The 14531-nt window shown below is 44.5% G+C and overlaps 1 protein-coding gene across 3 annotated transcripts in view; it reads right to left on the bottom strand.

The window, feature by feature from the left end:
• GABRG1 (gamma-aminobutyric acid type A receptor subunit gamma1) overlaps positions 1-14531 on the bottom strand; it is a 66302-nt gene that overhangs the window by 20695 nt on the left and 31076 nt on the right. For 2 of the 3 annotated variants that reach the window (XM_083755031.1, XM_083755030.1), the window contains exon 4: positions 1158-1378. In XM_083755031.1, the coding sequence (XP_083611157.1) occupies positions 1158-1378 (221 nt within the window). Of the gene's footprint in view, positions 1-1157; positions 1379-3685; positions 4101-14531 lie in introns of those variants that run through there. The other variant, XM_083755032.1, reaches the window with a different exon arrangement.

Raw genomic sequence — 14531 nt, 5'->3', positions numbered from 1 at the left:
TACCAATGAAACATTAGAACAGGAATGTCTCTCAGTTTGGCAGCACAGCAACTGGCTGGCCTTAGGGGAGCAAAATAAGCAAATTATCAGCCTGACAACAAAAGAAACAGGTTTGAGAATTGCCATCTCTCCCCTCCAGCCTTCCATGGACAGAATGCCATAGAGAAAGGGAGGGTGCCAGAGATTCTTGGTGAGCCAAACAGCCCAAAGGGTTGTCAGATACTTTTACTGCTACTACACTCGCTCACATCTGAACTTTGCTTTGTTTTCCAGAATGCTCTCACCTTGGGCAAGTCCCCTGTGCACAAAAAGGCAGTTGGAAACCATGGGGCTACGTGCTCAATTTAAGAACTCAATTTACCAGCTTGTCTGCTGAGTTAATGAAAGCTGCATGTTAGGTGCAGTTTTGTCAATCAGGACTGAAAACCCTAAAACCCAGGGGTGGGGAGCCTCTGTCCCACTGCTGGACTACAAATCCCATCATCTGTGGCTATTAGCCATATTGGCCTGGGCTGAAGTCTGGTGGGAGAGGTACGGGTTCTTGTCCCTCAGGGCTTCTTTTCTGTATTTGCAGCTACAGAAGCTTGCTCTGTAGACATGATTTGGGAATTCAAAAGATATTTTGGTTAAATCAATATAATTAAGTTTTGTTTGATAAGTAAGATGTGTGTAAAATTGCATGGAAATAATTAAAAATAATTGCCAAATACTTGCAGTTGTTTTATTATTATTATTATTATTATTATTATTATTATTATTATTAGCGGCAGCTAATTTTCAGAAGGCAAAATTAAAATTCTTCGGTTTTCCAAAAGCAGTTTATGTGCTTCTTCATCAAAGATAGACTTTCCAAGCTGAATGTTGTGCAATAACAAAAATAATAGCAGATTTGAATTCCTCACCCCCCACCCAAAAAAAATATTTTAAGACCCCTCGCTGGAGAAATTTGCAAAAATTAAGTTTCACACCCCCCCCCCCATGGCACTCTCTGCTGCTGCAGTTCTTTCTGAATTACTTGCTTCTGAGTACACATGAGTAGGGTTAGGCTACAAATCCTGTAACTTTAAATTTTCCAGAGCAATATGCAAAATTAGCAATTAACAGGAAGCAACAGCGGAGAGAACCGAAAATTCTCAGTGGGTGGTTAACAACTCTACCTTAGGGTATATAAAACACGTCCATCACTCCAAATGCGAAGCAGGCGATTTGGAGTTGTGATCCAATGGGCATCTGATTTTCTTGAGTTCCGGAAGAAAGTGTCTGGAATCCAAATTTTTCCAACCATATTGCTATTTAGCATAAGTACTTTCATGGTGCTGTTAAATTTCAAGCGACTGTCATACCAAGTCTGGGCAAAAATGATATCAATGGTGTACTCCTGGAAAAGGAGAGAGAGAATAATTTCAGCATAAGATATCAAATTGGGGGCTGGTCGACTGTCCCTCAGCAGGGGGCTGGTCGACTGTCCCTCAGACTTTGTGGGGGGCCAGACTATATGTTGAAAAAGAAATATGAAAGAATTCCTATGCCCCACAAATAACCCAAAGATGCATTTTAAGTAAAAGGACACAGACTACTCATATAAAAGCATGCTGATTCCCGGACTGTCCGTGGGCAGGATTTAGAAGGCGATTGGGCTGGATCCGGCCCCCGGGCCTTAGTTTGCCTACCCATGGTTTAGGTTCAGATCCTATGGGTAGTATCCAACTAAAGTGTCCTACATACAAGCAGGGCTTTTTCCAGCCGGAACTCACTAGAACTCAATTCTTGCACCTCTCAAGTAGGCACCATTGTGCATTTTAGGATAAATTCACACTAAACTGCTGACAAATATCAATGAGGTCTTTTAATAAAACAACAACATGAATTGCTGTGGAAATGTGGAAAAAAAAATATTTTCAGATGGGGAAAATGAGAAACTGAAATTGGTAAGATTCATCCATCCCTACTTCTGAGCAAAGACACATAGGGTTTGGGTTTTCTGGTTTTCACCCCTCTATGCCATTTGAAGCACAGGAGGGAGATAGCAGGCTAAGGATCTCAAGGACTGCCTCTTTCTGTACGAACCTACCCGGACCCTGAGATCATCTTCTGAGGCCCTTCTTCATGTGCCTCCTCCTTGAGAGGTCCAGAGGGTGGCAACACAAGAACGGGGCCTTCTCTGCAGTGGCTCCCCATCTGTGGAATGCTCTCCCCAGGGAAGTTTGCCTGACGCCTTCATTACACACCTTTAGGTGCCAGGCAAAAATGTTCCTTTTTCACCAGGCCTTTGGTTGACCTGATCAACATCCCACACCTTTTAAAAAATGTGGTTCTTTTGGGGGGCATGTATTACTGGGTTTTTGTTTTGTTTTTCTTTTATATACTGGGATCTTTTTATGTGAACTGCCCTCAGACCTCTGGGTATAGGTAAAGGTAAAGGGACCCCTGACCATTAGGTCCAGTCGGGACGACTCTGGGGTTGCGGCGCTCATCTTGCTTTACTGGCCGAGGGAGCCGGCATACAGCTTCCTGGTCATGTGGCCAGCATGACTAAGCCGCTTCTGGCGAACCAGAGCAGCGCACGGAAACGCCGTTTACCTTCCCGCCGGAAGCTTCGCTACCTATTTATCTACTTGCACTTTGACGTGCTTTTGAACTGCTAGGTTGGCAGGAGCAGGGACTGAGCAACGGGTGCTCACCCCATCGTGGGGATTCGAACTGCCAACCTTCTGATCAGCAAGCCCTAGGCTCTGTGGTTTAACCCACAGTGCCACCTGCATCATCATCATCATCATCATCATAGCAGGAGAAAGCTCACTGCCACCTTCCATCACATTCCGATTGCTTGGATCCATCACCCTTCTCACACATCTGAAGGGTTATGTCTGCAGAAGGGAGCCTGTGTGTGATTTAGAACCTCGGATGATCAGCTTCCATGAACAGAAAAGCCTATGGAGTTATTTACATGCAATTCCATGTCTGGCTCCTTCATCCCAGGCCAACGCGTGAACTTCTAGCGGTGAGGCTTCGCTACCACACATGCAGTACAATATGAGATAAACAGGAAATAAAATGTAATGCCCAATGACCCCCTATAAGCATCTGCAACAAACTCTTAAGAAGGAGCTGCAGTCAATCAGAGCTCCCTGGTTTGCAAAGCACGTTTGCAAATATAGGTATAGTTCATTTACACTTTGCAGATTCAGGGGTACACCTTAAAGATTCTTGGTGTACACCTCAAACCTGTAAGGTGTGAAGAGGCCCTGAGATGGCTGGCGTCAACAGCAAACATTGAGCTGTCTGTATGCCACAAACGTAGGAGTTCACCCTCTGAATTTAGTTCTAATTAGGTAATCTGGTTTCTACATGAGGAAACTGAGCTAAGTAGCACACACTGTGGAGCCTCTCTAATCACAGTTGCCAACATTTTTTTTTTTTTTTTAGTGAAAGCGGCTGGGTGCCAAACTCTTGAAAATCAGCTTCATTCAATTACAGATCCCGCTTCTAACTTTAGGCATCTAATTCCAGTAACCCTGCCTGCATTCTATGTCTGTAAACTGATGAATTCCTGTGGTGTGACATGGTCACATTGTTCCTCTTTCAAGAAGTTGGATTAATATTTTTAATACAGTAGGAGCAGATCAAAGGAGGAACATCAGTCATTTAGATTTCACTGAGAAGTCTGCTTTGACTGCCAAATCACCTTTATTTTTGCGTTCCAATTCCGGAGACTTTCACGCGACTTTTTCCATTGTTCTGCAGCCTTTTTCAATATAATTATGACTTCCATGGCCCGTATCTTCACCCAGTTCCTGAGCTTTGATTCAAATAAGTTTTCTATGTGCCTAACAATGGATAGAACTGCCTTTGCTGAAGTTCCTCCTTTGAGCAAGGAGATGTCAGCAGGGAAGCCCCAAAGTATTCAGAAGCACAAAACCAGCTAGCAAAAAACTGAGAGGGGGAACCCCGAAAACAGCCCAGCAATGGCTATGCGCACTCAGTGGCCACAGAATGCCAACCAATGATTGTGTATGCTACAAAGCCAGTGATGAGGGGGAAAGGAATGAAGTATCGTGGAAAAAGGCATGTACCACTTGGGTTTTTCTGGCTCAACTTCATGACAATAGTTGAAATGAAAGACAAGAGACTTGAATAATAAGAAATAGCAAAATACCACACTGGCAAGAAAGGTAGTATATTTTAATGGCTCCTTGGGTTGCAGTGTGCTTTTCTGTGGGTCTAAAAACACACAGTAAACACAACATCTTTGAGTCTACACTATTCCCCATGACCGAATGACCGTCAATTGTATAAAATAATTTAATAACTGGCTTTTACATGTTCCTCAGGGCAATTCACAAATATGTGTTCTTAAGGGTAAGTTTCCTAATACAGTGGTACCTCAGGTTACATACGCTTCAGGTTACATACTCCGCTAACCCAGAAATAGTGCTTCAGGTTAAGAACTTTGCTTCAGGTTGAGAACAGAAATTGTGTGCCGGTGGTGCGGCGGCAGCACGAGGCCCCATTAGCTAAAGTGGTGCTTCAGGTTAAGAACAGTTTCAGGTTAAGTACGGACCTCCGGAACGAATTAAGTACTTAACCTGAGGTACCACTGTAGTATAAGAAGGATGCCTGCATGAGCCTAACATGAAGAAAGGCTGCTTCTTTAGAAAACTGTAGGGTTGTTTACTACAAATGATATCCTTTTTAAAAAAAATAATACCCACCTGTTCACTACATCTCTCACACTGCATTCCTAATTTTCACATGGGGAATTTTCTTTTTAAAAGGCACATCAGTCACCTTTACATTTGGATGATACCTATCAAGCAACCTGATCGTAGCAAAGTTCTCCATGGATGACCCCCCTGTCCTACAAGGCTTGGGTGATGTGGCACAAACTTCAAGAGCTGAAGAAGAAGATCACTCCAATGTAGTGGGGGTGCTACTTAATTTGACCTTTACAAATTCTGATATGAAACAACCTGATCTGCATCTCCTGCCTGGATGAGAACTTAGCACAGGGTCAGACCCTGTGTGAAGCCAAAATTTGGTGCCCCCCTCCTCTTGCCTTCCATTCTTCTCAATTCATGATGTCAAAGTCATTATGCCCTGCATAGAACTAATTGTGCTGCCCTAAATCGGCCCCTGCTTAGCTGTTCATTGGCTTTTCCACTTCCTGAATGTTCAAATGCAAAGTATATCAAAAATGCATTTAACAATGTGCAAAATGTGTGTGTTGGGATGTTATGTACTGAGCTTGGATGCTAGAACAATAGGTAGCTAGGATCCTAGAATGCAACAACCTGATTGGCCTGCAGGAGCAGACCAATCAGGCCCCAGGAGGAAGTTAATCAGCCTATCAGGTCGGTAGGATTCTGGAATGCAACAACCTGATTGGCCTGCAGGAGCAGACCAACCAGGCTCCAGGAGAGAAGCAGAGTCAGCCAATCACATGGGACCCTTTGTGTAAATAATGTATATAAAGCCTGAGGTTTGGGGGGGGGGGAATCAATCACTGTTCCTATGAGCTGAAATAAAGAGCATGAAGTCACTACTCGACTGTGAGTATACTTCATGGGAGCAAATGCATTTCTTTAAATATGTATTCTAAAGCAGGAGAAATGGGAACGATGTGAGCGAATGACATATGAAAGTGACACAGATGAGAAATCAGTCCATCAGATGAAATGGGTTGGAACAGATTATGTGCACCTGCAAGAGCCATCATTCCATGCAGTAGAGGTTTACAAAGCCGTTAGCACATAAATGGGCAGAGAGTGTCCACGTTTTCTAGTTTGCCTCTCTTTCCCTGCGGTTTGGCAGCAACCATCTAACATCTGACCCAAACATCTGCACCAATGCTCTGTGTGCCGTACCATAATTGCAGGTGTGGGTACTGATTCATCAGACTTTGGGCAGAAATTCTTACTCGTATAACATTCTCTTTTGATTTCATATCCAGACACTGTTTTTCATCTCCCACATAAACTGTAATAAGACATCCAGACAACCTCATTCTATTTATTCTTCTCCCAACAGCATTCAGATCCATCACATTAAAAAGACTGCCATGCTTATCAGTAGGAGGGAAATTACTCCTCCTGACCAAGGCATGCATTTCCTCCCAATATCTTTCTCTATTCCTTAATGGAGCATTAGACTTTACAAATTGGCCACTTCATCTTGCAGAGCCTCTACTGGTCAGTAATTGAGTTTCTATTAATTTTAATCTCATGACAAAGGTAACATATTCATCTGAATAAATTGCTGTGCTGCCCAGAATAAGCAAACATTGTATCATCTTATGATGTTTACTCTGATAAATGCCACCATGCCCTTTATACAATACAAATAAAAAGCATTTTGAGTTCCCAGGGAAGTGATACCAAATGCACTATGGCAGCCATGCAGTATGTGGGTGGGTGGGTACAGATTCCCATGGGTCTGAACTGATCCTTGTTTTCCCCATTCTTCTTCACGTCACCTACACATGCACACATGGCCACACCAAGAATGAAACAGCTGTGAGCATCTCCCACAGTCTTCTGTGCGTCTGCATCATGCAAGTTACTCATCAACATCTGGAAGATTGCTAGAAGGGAATATGAGAGGTACACATGAACCTGCCATGGTTCTTCAATGCTTGGGCATTAATATAGCCCTAGGCGGGTGGGCCTGTTGTCTTTGTGGAAGTGAGAACTGGACCATAAAGAAGGCTGATCACCAAAGAATTGATGCTTTTGAATTATGGTGCTGGAGGAGACTCTTGAGAGTCCCATGGACTGCAAGATCAAACCTCTCTATTCTGGAGGAAATCAGCCCTGAGTACTCACTGGAAGGACAGATCCTGAAGCTGAGGCTCCAATACTTTGGCCACCTCATGAGAAGAGAAGACTCCCTGGAAAAGACCCTGATGTTGGGAATGATGGCGAGCACAAGGAGAAGGGGACGACAGAGGACGAGATGGTTGGATAGTGTTCTCGAAGCATGAGTTTGACCAAACCGCGGGAGGCAGTGGAAGACAGGAGTGCCTGGCGTGCTCTGGTCCATGGGGTCATGAAGAGTCGGACATAAACGACTAAACGACTAAACAACAACGACTAAACGACTAAACAACAACAGGCAGGTTGGCAGGTGTGAGACAGGACTTTATTTCGTCTTTAGGAATCCTCCACATACAGCTAATGCACCTACTTTCTGGTTCAGCTGAACCTGGAATATGTCCTGAAGTTGCCAAGTAGAAAATACAAGCTGTATCGCTTCAATGCTTTATTATTATGAGTCGTGTCAAATGTGTTGAGCAGGCAGTTATGCACATTTATATAACAAATGCTGTTGTGTTTATTTTTATATTGCTTGGAAAAGTGGTTTGCTTCTGTGAGAAGGCAGTGGCAGCAGCAGCCACACAGAAACGAAATATGTTATTTTTAAATATTTTGGGGCACGATCCCACACCGCAGGTCTGCAGGTTGAGGGATGCAATATGTCGCTGCCATGATGGATACAATGGTGGGGAACTCAGATATGCTGCTGGAACACATTGCGGAACAGTTCTGCTGGCACAGACAGGCAAGCAGGAATGCTAAATTGGGACCAAGCTGAGGAAGATAGAATTTGGAGCAGCACAGTGGAGAATCATACACAAACTATGCCACTTCTGTCCACAACAAGGGAGCCAGTGTGGTGTAGTGGTTAAGAGCGATAGACTCGTAATCTGGTGAACCGGGTTCGCTTCCCTGCTCCTCCACATGCATCTGCTGGGTTACCTTTGGCTAGTCACACTTCTCTGAAGTCTCTCAGCCTCACTCACCTCACAGAGTGTTTGTTGTGGGGGAGAAAGGGAAAAGGAGACTGTTAGCCGCTTTGAGACTCCTTAGGGTAGTGATAAAGCGGGATATCAAATCCAAACAACACATTGGTCAAAGACAAAACTTTAGAACAGAAGCAGACTTAGTGCAAGAAATTTCATACTTTCTGACTTCAAGGGGAGCTTTTCAAATAAATAACCCACAATGCACCAATGTTTTTCCCACCCATTTCACTATGGCAGAACTCTTGGAACTTTGAAGTGCCAGGCATAGCTCTAATGGCTTTAGCCCAAGCATAGCAGAGTTTTCCTGCACAGCGAAGAAGCTAGTTGAGGTGGAAATGACTAGTCAGCTAGACTCAGAATAACTATTTACAGGATTTATTAAAAGGAAAAATAAAACCAGCAGAGTTTCTGCATACAAAACAAAGCAAAAATAAATCCTTTCTTTCTCTCTCTCTTAACCATACACAGCACTTCTACTCCTAACACACCCACCTAACACAAACTGTGCTAGCATTCCTAGATAACAGAGTTGAGTACTGGTCGTTAACCAATCAGAGTAGTTTCTAGGTCAAGCAGACCTTGGCTTTCTGCCAAGAGTAAATTGACACTGCCTTGAGTTAATTGTGTGAAGCCAGAATCTGTAAGTTTTCGTGAGGATCAATTAACAGAAACTGAACAAGAACATAGGTTATGGGAGCAGATCTCCCATCCAATGATGGGAGCAGCCATCATTGACTGCCTCACCTGATTCTTTGTTGTCACCTTTCAACTTGCCTGATGCACAGCAGGGTGGAAGAGGAGCTGGTCACCACCACCAGTTGGGGGATAGGTCCTGCAGGTATGTGCCTAAGCCCTTTCTATTGCCACATGCATACAGCTCCTTGCCTGCCGAACCACTTCATCAGACAGATGAAGCAAGCCTACATTCAGGGTGAGTGACTATGGTAACAGGTGGATGTTGAAGCTGCCAGGGTAAGGTGCCTGCGGGGGGGGGGGAGCAGAAGCAGGTGGCAGGTTTTGCTGTTGCCCTGGAGGGCTTACAAAGTCTCTGTGGTGGGAGGCTGGATGCAGCCCTTGGCTGTAATGACCAGCTGGCCAGTCAGTTTTCCAGGGTCCTAAAACAGGAAGTCTCCATGAGCTCAGAAAGCCTTCACCTTCCACAAGTTGGAAGGAGATGGGGACAGAGAAGAAAGAGATGGAGCTAGCTACTCTTCCTCACTGCCTCAAGTGTTTACTTGGCCGTCACTGGAATGCCTGAAGAGGGCTAAGATGTGACAGGTTTTTCAATGGCCTTAGAAGTGGATTGGACAAACCTGTTGTAGGTGTATCTATGTACAATACACAGGCACACATTGCAACTCTTGAAATCTTCACACAAACAAACATTTCTCTCCCACCACCTCGCAGCATAATGAAGGACATTATGTAAAGTAAACAAGCCACACATGCTGGAATGGACTGATTGTTTTCTTCATTGCTTTTCCATTCTTGCATCTCCAACCTTGAGCACATAAGAATGATTTAGGAGGCAGGCTGTGCTGTAAACATCAAGTAAACAAACTCTGTTGAGTGGCAGCACTAGAATTTTTTGCGTCTGAAGCCCACCTCCTTGATCCACACAGAGCACAGTCACTTAGACGTGTTGAAGTCTTTACTAGGGATGGGCTTAGCAGCTAATACTGTTTCCTTTCAATCTTGCCGGCACTCAGCCATACCTCTGTTCTGTTCCATTCCATTCCGTCCTGTTGTGTGCCACTGCAAGAATTTTGTGATCAATCTTTTATGTAAAACCCACAGTTTTTACATAAAATATACACTTTCCAAAGCAGCTATCCATATGCATTTCTTCACACAGCTTTTACATAAAATAGGTATTTTTGCGCACACTTTTTGCACAGTGAAAAAGAATAGTAAAACTCAAAGAAGTGCATGAATAGAATGGGACTTGTGGTCCGATCCAAAAGCAAGTTTTGAAACACCAGGCCGGGATGAGCCACTGCAAAAAGAAGACCAAAATATTTTCCTGTCCCTAGACCAGGCATGGCCAAACTTGGCCCTCCAGATGTTTTGGGACTACAGTGGTACCTCAGGTGACATACGCTTCAGGTTACATACGCTGCAGGTTACAGACTCTGCTAACCCAGAAATAGTGCTTCAGGTTAAGAACTTTGCTTCAGGATGAGAGCAGAAAATGTGCTCCAGCGGTGCGGCAGCAGCAGGAGGCCCCATTAGCTAAAGTGGTCTTCAGGTTAAGAACAGTTTCAGGTTAAGAACAGACCTCTGGAACAAATTAAGTACTTAACCTGAGGTACCACTGTACAGGGTGGCACTGTGGGTAAAACCTCAGCGCCTAGGACTTGCCGATCACATGGTCGGCAGTTCAAATCCCCGCGGTGGGGTGTGCTCCCGTCGTTCGGTCCCAGCGCCTGCCAACCTAGCAGTTCGAAAGCACCCCCGGGTGCAAGTAGATAAATAGGGACTGCTTACCAGCGGGAAGGTAAGCGGCGTTCCGTGTGCTGCACTGGCTCGCCAGATGCAGCTTGTCACGCGGGCCACGTGACCCGGAAGTGTCTGCGGACAGCGCTGGCTCCCAGCCTATAGAGTGAGATGAGCGCACAACCCTAGAGTCTGGCAAGACTGGCCCGTACGGGCAGGGGTATCTTTACCTTTACCTTTACCACTGTACAACTCCCATCATCCCTGACCACTGGCCCTGTTAGCTAGGAATGATGGGAGTTGTAGTCCCAAAACATCTAGAGGGCCAAGTTTGGCTATGCCTGGTCTAGACTTTACTTCTCGCTATGTAGAGCCAGCTCTAGGAGCAACAAAATAGCAACATCAGGCACTGCCACTCTCACTAAGACTGCCCTCAAAGAGGACAGTGGGAGCATGAAAAAGTTCCCAGGTTAAGGAGAGGGGGGGTCCCCACTGGAGATCCCATGCCAAACCCCCCAGAATTCCAGTTCTGGAGTGAGCATCCTGAAGCAGCTCACAAGCAATTCAAGATAGATGCTGTGGAGTTTGTCCCTAGGATGCATCAAGGAAAGAGTTAAAAATGGGTGTGATGTGATTGGCCAGTGAGAATGTGAGGGGGGAGTAAAAGATAGAGTGGGAGGTTTTGAAATGACAGTTGAGGTTTGGGAGTTGAGAGTTGAAGTATGTCTGTTGGGAGTTGAGGCTTGGGTGTTGGAGAAGGAAGAGGGTGGAATAGGCAGTGGATTGGTTGAGCTCTATTGTGAGAGAGTGAGAGGAATTGTTAGGGAGTTAGATAGATAGTTGGGAATAATTCAGTTTGAAGTTGTTAGGAACTAAGATTTAAGAAACTGACAAGAGAAAAATAAACCGAAACCATACGCTTATTCCTGCACTTAAAAATAAACTTGAATATTTGTTTATGTTAACAACTGTCTGGACTCCGTGTGTCCCCGTGAGAAGCGGGGTGGTGGCAGCAAAGAGAGCAACCGCAGTGGTGGCACAGGGTCAATAGACCGTGAAATGTCCGGGGGCCCTGTGTGATCGCCACAGATGCTACCAATGAAGCATGATTTTATACCAAGTTTAAATTAAGGGTATTTCTATGAAGAGGTGTCTAATTTAGGAAGTGATAAGAAACCAAGACCTACAAGTATCTCACGTTGTGATTATCACGGGCAGACCTCATTAGACATAAATTACAATGACCTTCAGTGGCACCTCAGTCACCTACGGGATAAGGATGCTGTACTACCCTGTCATTTTATTAATAGAGTATTGGGGGGGGGGGTAATGAAAAAGATACAACGCTAATGCCCTATTCACAGATAGTACAAGATTGTGTAGACGAGCCTTCCTCAAACCTGGTATCCTCCAAATATTTTGCGCTGAAACTCCCATCAGTCCTCGTCAGGTGTCCTGATCGCATGGAGCCTTTACCCTTAAGGAGAAAGATTTGCTTTGGGCTTTCTTTAGAGACATCTACACATATGGCATGATTGTTGAAATACAAAGAGGTGACATCAGGGTAGAACTAAAAGCATGACCCCCACTCCATGCTTCTGAGTAATCATGTTACTTTAGGTCAGGGGTAGCCAACACTGTAGCACCTTTCAGCTTGCTGTTAGACTGCAACTCCTATTATCCCTGACAATTGGCCATCCTGGCTGGGGTTGCTGGGAATTGTAATTCATAATATCTGGAGGGCTACCTCTTCCCTAGATACTGTACCTTTTGCTTTTGGTAAAATATAAAGGTCTGATTAGGGACGTGGGCGGCGCTGTGGGTTAAACCTAGGACTTGCCAATCAGAAGGTCGGCGGTTCAAATCCCCGCGACGGAGTGAGCTCCTGTTGTTCGGTCCCTGCTCCTGCCAACCTAGCAGTTCAAAAGCACGTCACAGTGCAAGTAGATAAATAGGTACCGCTCCGGCGGGAAGGTAAACGGCATTTCCATGCACTGCTCTTGTTCGCCAGAAGTGGCTTAGTCATGCTGGCCACATGACCCGGAAGCTGTATGCCAGCTCCCTCGGCCAATAAAGCGAGATGAGAGCCGCAACCCCTGAGTCGGTCACGACTGGACCTAATATTCAGGGGTCCCTTTTACCCTTTACCTTTTAAAGGTGCTGATTGCCTGAAGACTCACACATTTATGACAAACTAAAATGTTTGAGGGATTTGTGGTAAACTTTCTTACAGTACATAATTCTGCACAGGGATTTGCTATAGGGTGCAATCCTGTATACCCTTACCAGGAAATAAGTTTCATTGAATTCAATGGAACTTCTGTCAACTATGCTCTGGTAACCTCTGAAGGCAGTTTGGAAACTTCAGCTGGTGCAAAATTCAGCCTCCAGGTTGCTTACAATGGTTTGCGCATATAACGCTATCCCGGCTGCCAATTAATTTCCCATTAATTCCCATAACCAATTGTCATGTTTGCCACGTTCATTAATTTCAGTGGGTCTACTCCGACTCGGACCAATGTTAGATGGGCAACCCACCGAGTAGTGTACTAATTGTGTTATTGATTACTTTGATTGATAGATTGCATTTATATACTGCCTTTTTGCTAAGGCACCCAATTTATAAATGGTATCAAATATATAGCAACAGAGTCGTCTCAATCTGCTGTTATCAGAAGCTGAACCATATGTTCTCTCTGGCCTGGGCCTCCTCTTTTATGCCTTTCCTCTGGGCACTCTAATTGGTTTGTTGTACATCTTATTGTTTTGTTTTAAATTGCACTGTAAGCCACCCTGGGATAAGTATCATGAATGCTGATAAAGAAATACCTTTTTTTAAAAATCTAGTGGTCACTCTAAGTAAAGTAAAGGGACCCCTGACCATTAGGTCCAGTCGCGGACGACTCTGGGGTTGCGCACGCTCATCTCCCTTTACCGGACGAGGGAGCCGGTGTTTCTCCTCAGATAGTTTTTCTGGGTCATGTGGCCAGCATGACAAAGCCGCTTCTAGTGAAGCAGAGCAGGGCACGGAAACGCCGTTTACCTTCCCGTCGGAGTGGTACCTATTTATCTACTTGCACTCTGATGTGCTTTCGAACTGCTAGGTGGGCAGGAGCAGGGACCGAGCAACGGGAGCTCACCCCGTCGCGGGGATTTGAACCGGCGACCTTCCGATCGGCAAGCCCTAGGCTCTATGGTTTGGACCACAGCACCACCCACGCCCCCCTGGTGGTCACTCTACCACCCACCATATTTGTCCCTTTCCCTGGACTCTGTCTTCCACAACATTTCCCCTTTAAATCCAAAAAATGAGAGGCCTCTGAATAAGGATACAATATTATACTGTGGAAAGGACAACAATGAGAAACAACAACATAAAATAAATGATTCAAGAGGGAAAATATATTGAGTAACGATGAATCCAGAACAAAATTTTGACCATAACTGACCTGGAAAAATGGTGTGAAAGAGAGCTCGGAAGGCTTTGTGGGTAAATATTTGGGGTAGCTTTTCAAAACAAGCCAACTGCAAAAGTTGGCAAAAACCCAGAAATGAATCTAAAAATTATTTCAAGGTCTTATGGTAATTTATTGAAGTAATTAATCTTTTAGCACTAACTATTCCCACTTACAGCTAAGTGTTATGCAAAGTTATCAAAATATTTTAGCAAACAAAACTCTTACCTGGAAATTATCATCTATTTTGAATGTTTTGAAAATGTAAGCTGTGAACTACGGTGTTTGGCATCAATCCCTGAATGCTAACACAATCACCTTGCTGATGCAGCCAAAAACATGGAAACAAACTCAATGAATTCTCGTAAAAGTTTGCTGCATATAGATTGTTGAAGCAAAGAGAAATAGGCAGACACTTAACACCTTGACAAAAATCAATCCATTGTGTCAGGGTTTCTTTTCCCCACCCCACCCCGCTGAACACTTACTTTTCTTTCTTTATTTTAAAATTTCTAAACTCTCTCAATCTGAATAGCTCCTCTCAGGGTGGTTTACTACAAACACAGCTTTCTGAGCCATGGTTGCTATTCAGTATTGAGGGTTTTACCTGAGAGGGTCTCTTAAATCATTATTTAGGGGTGTCAAAGGCATTATGCATGATCCATAGGTTTTCTTCCTATGGCCATGGGAGTCAGTGTAGCTACAAGATCAGAAACTCTGAAAAGGTACACACACAAACACACACACACAGAGAGAGAGAGAGAGAGAGAGAGAGAGAGAGAGAGAGAGAGAGAGAACACAGAGCTGGCCAGAGCTGTGCTCAGAGGAGATCATTACTA

The sequence above is a fragment of the Podarcis gaigeae genome (assembly GCF_964106915.1).
Source record: "Podarcis gaigeae genome assembly, chromosome: 9".
Classification (NCBI taxonomy): domain Eukaryota; kingdom Metazoa; phylum Chordata; class Lepidosauria; order Squamata; family Lacertidae; genus Podarcis; species Podarcis gaigeae.
This window is presented reverse-complemented; position numbering and strand designations above follow the sequence as displayed.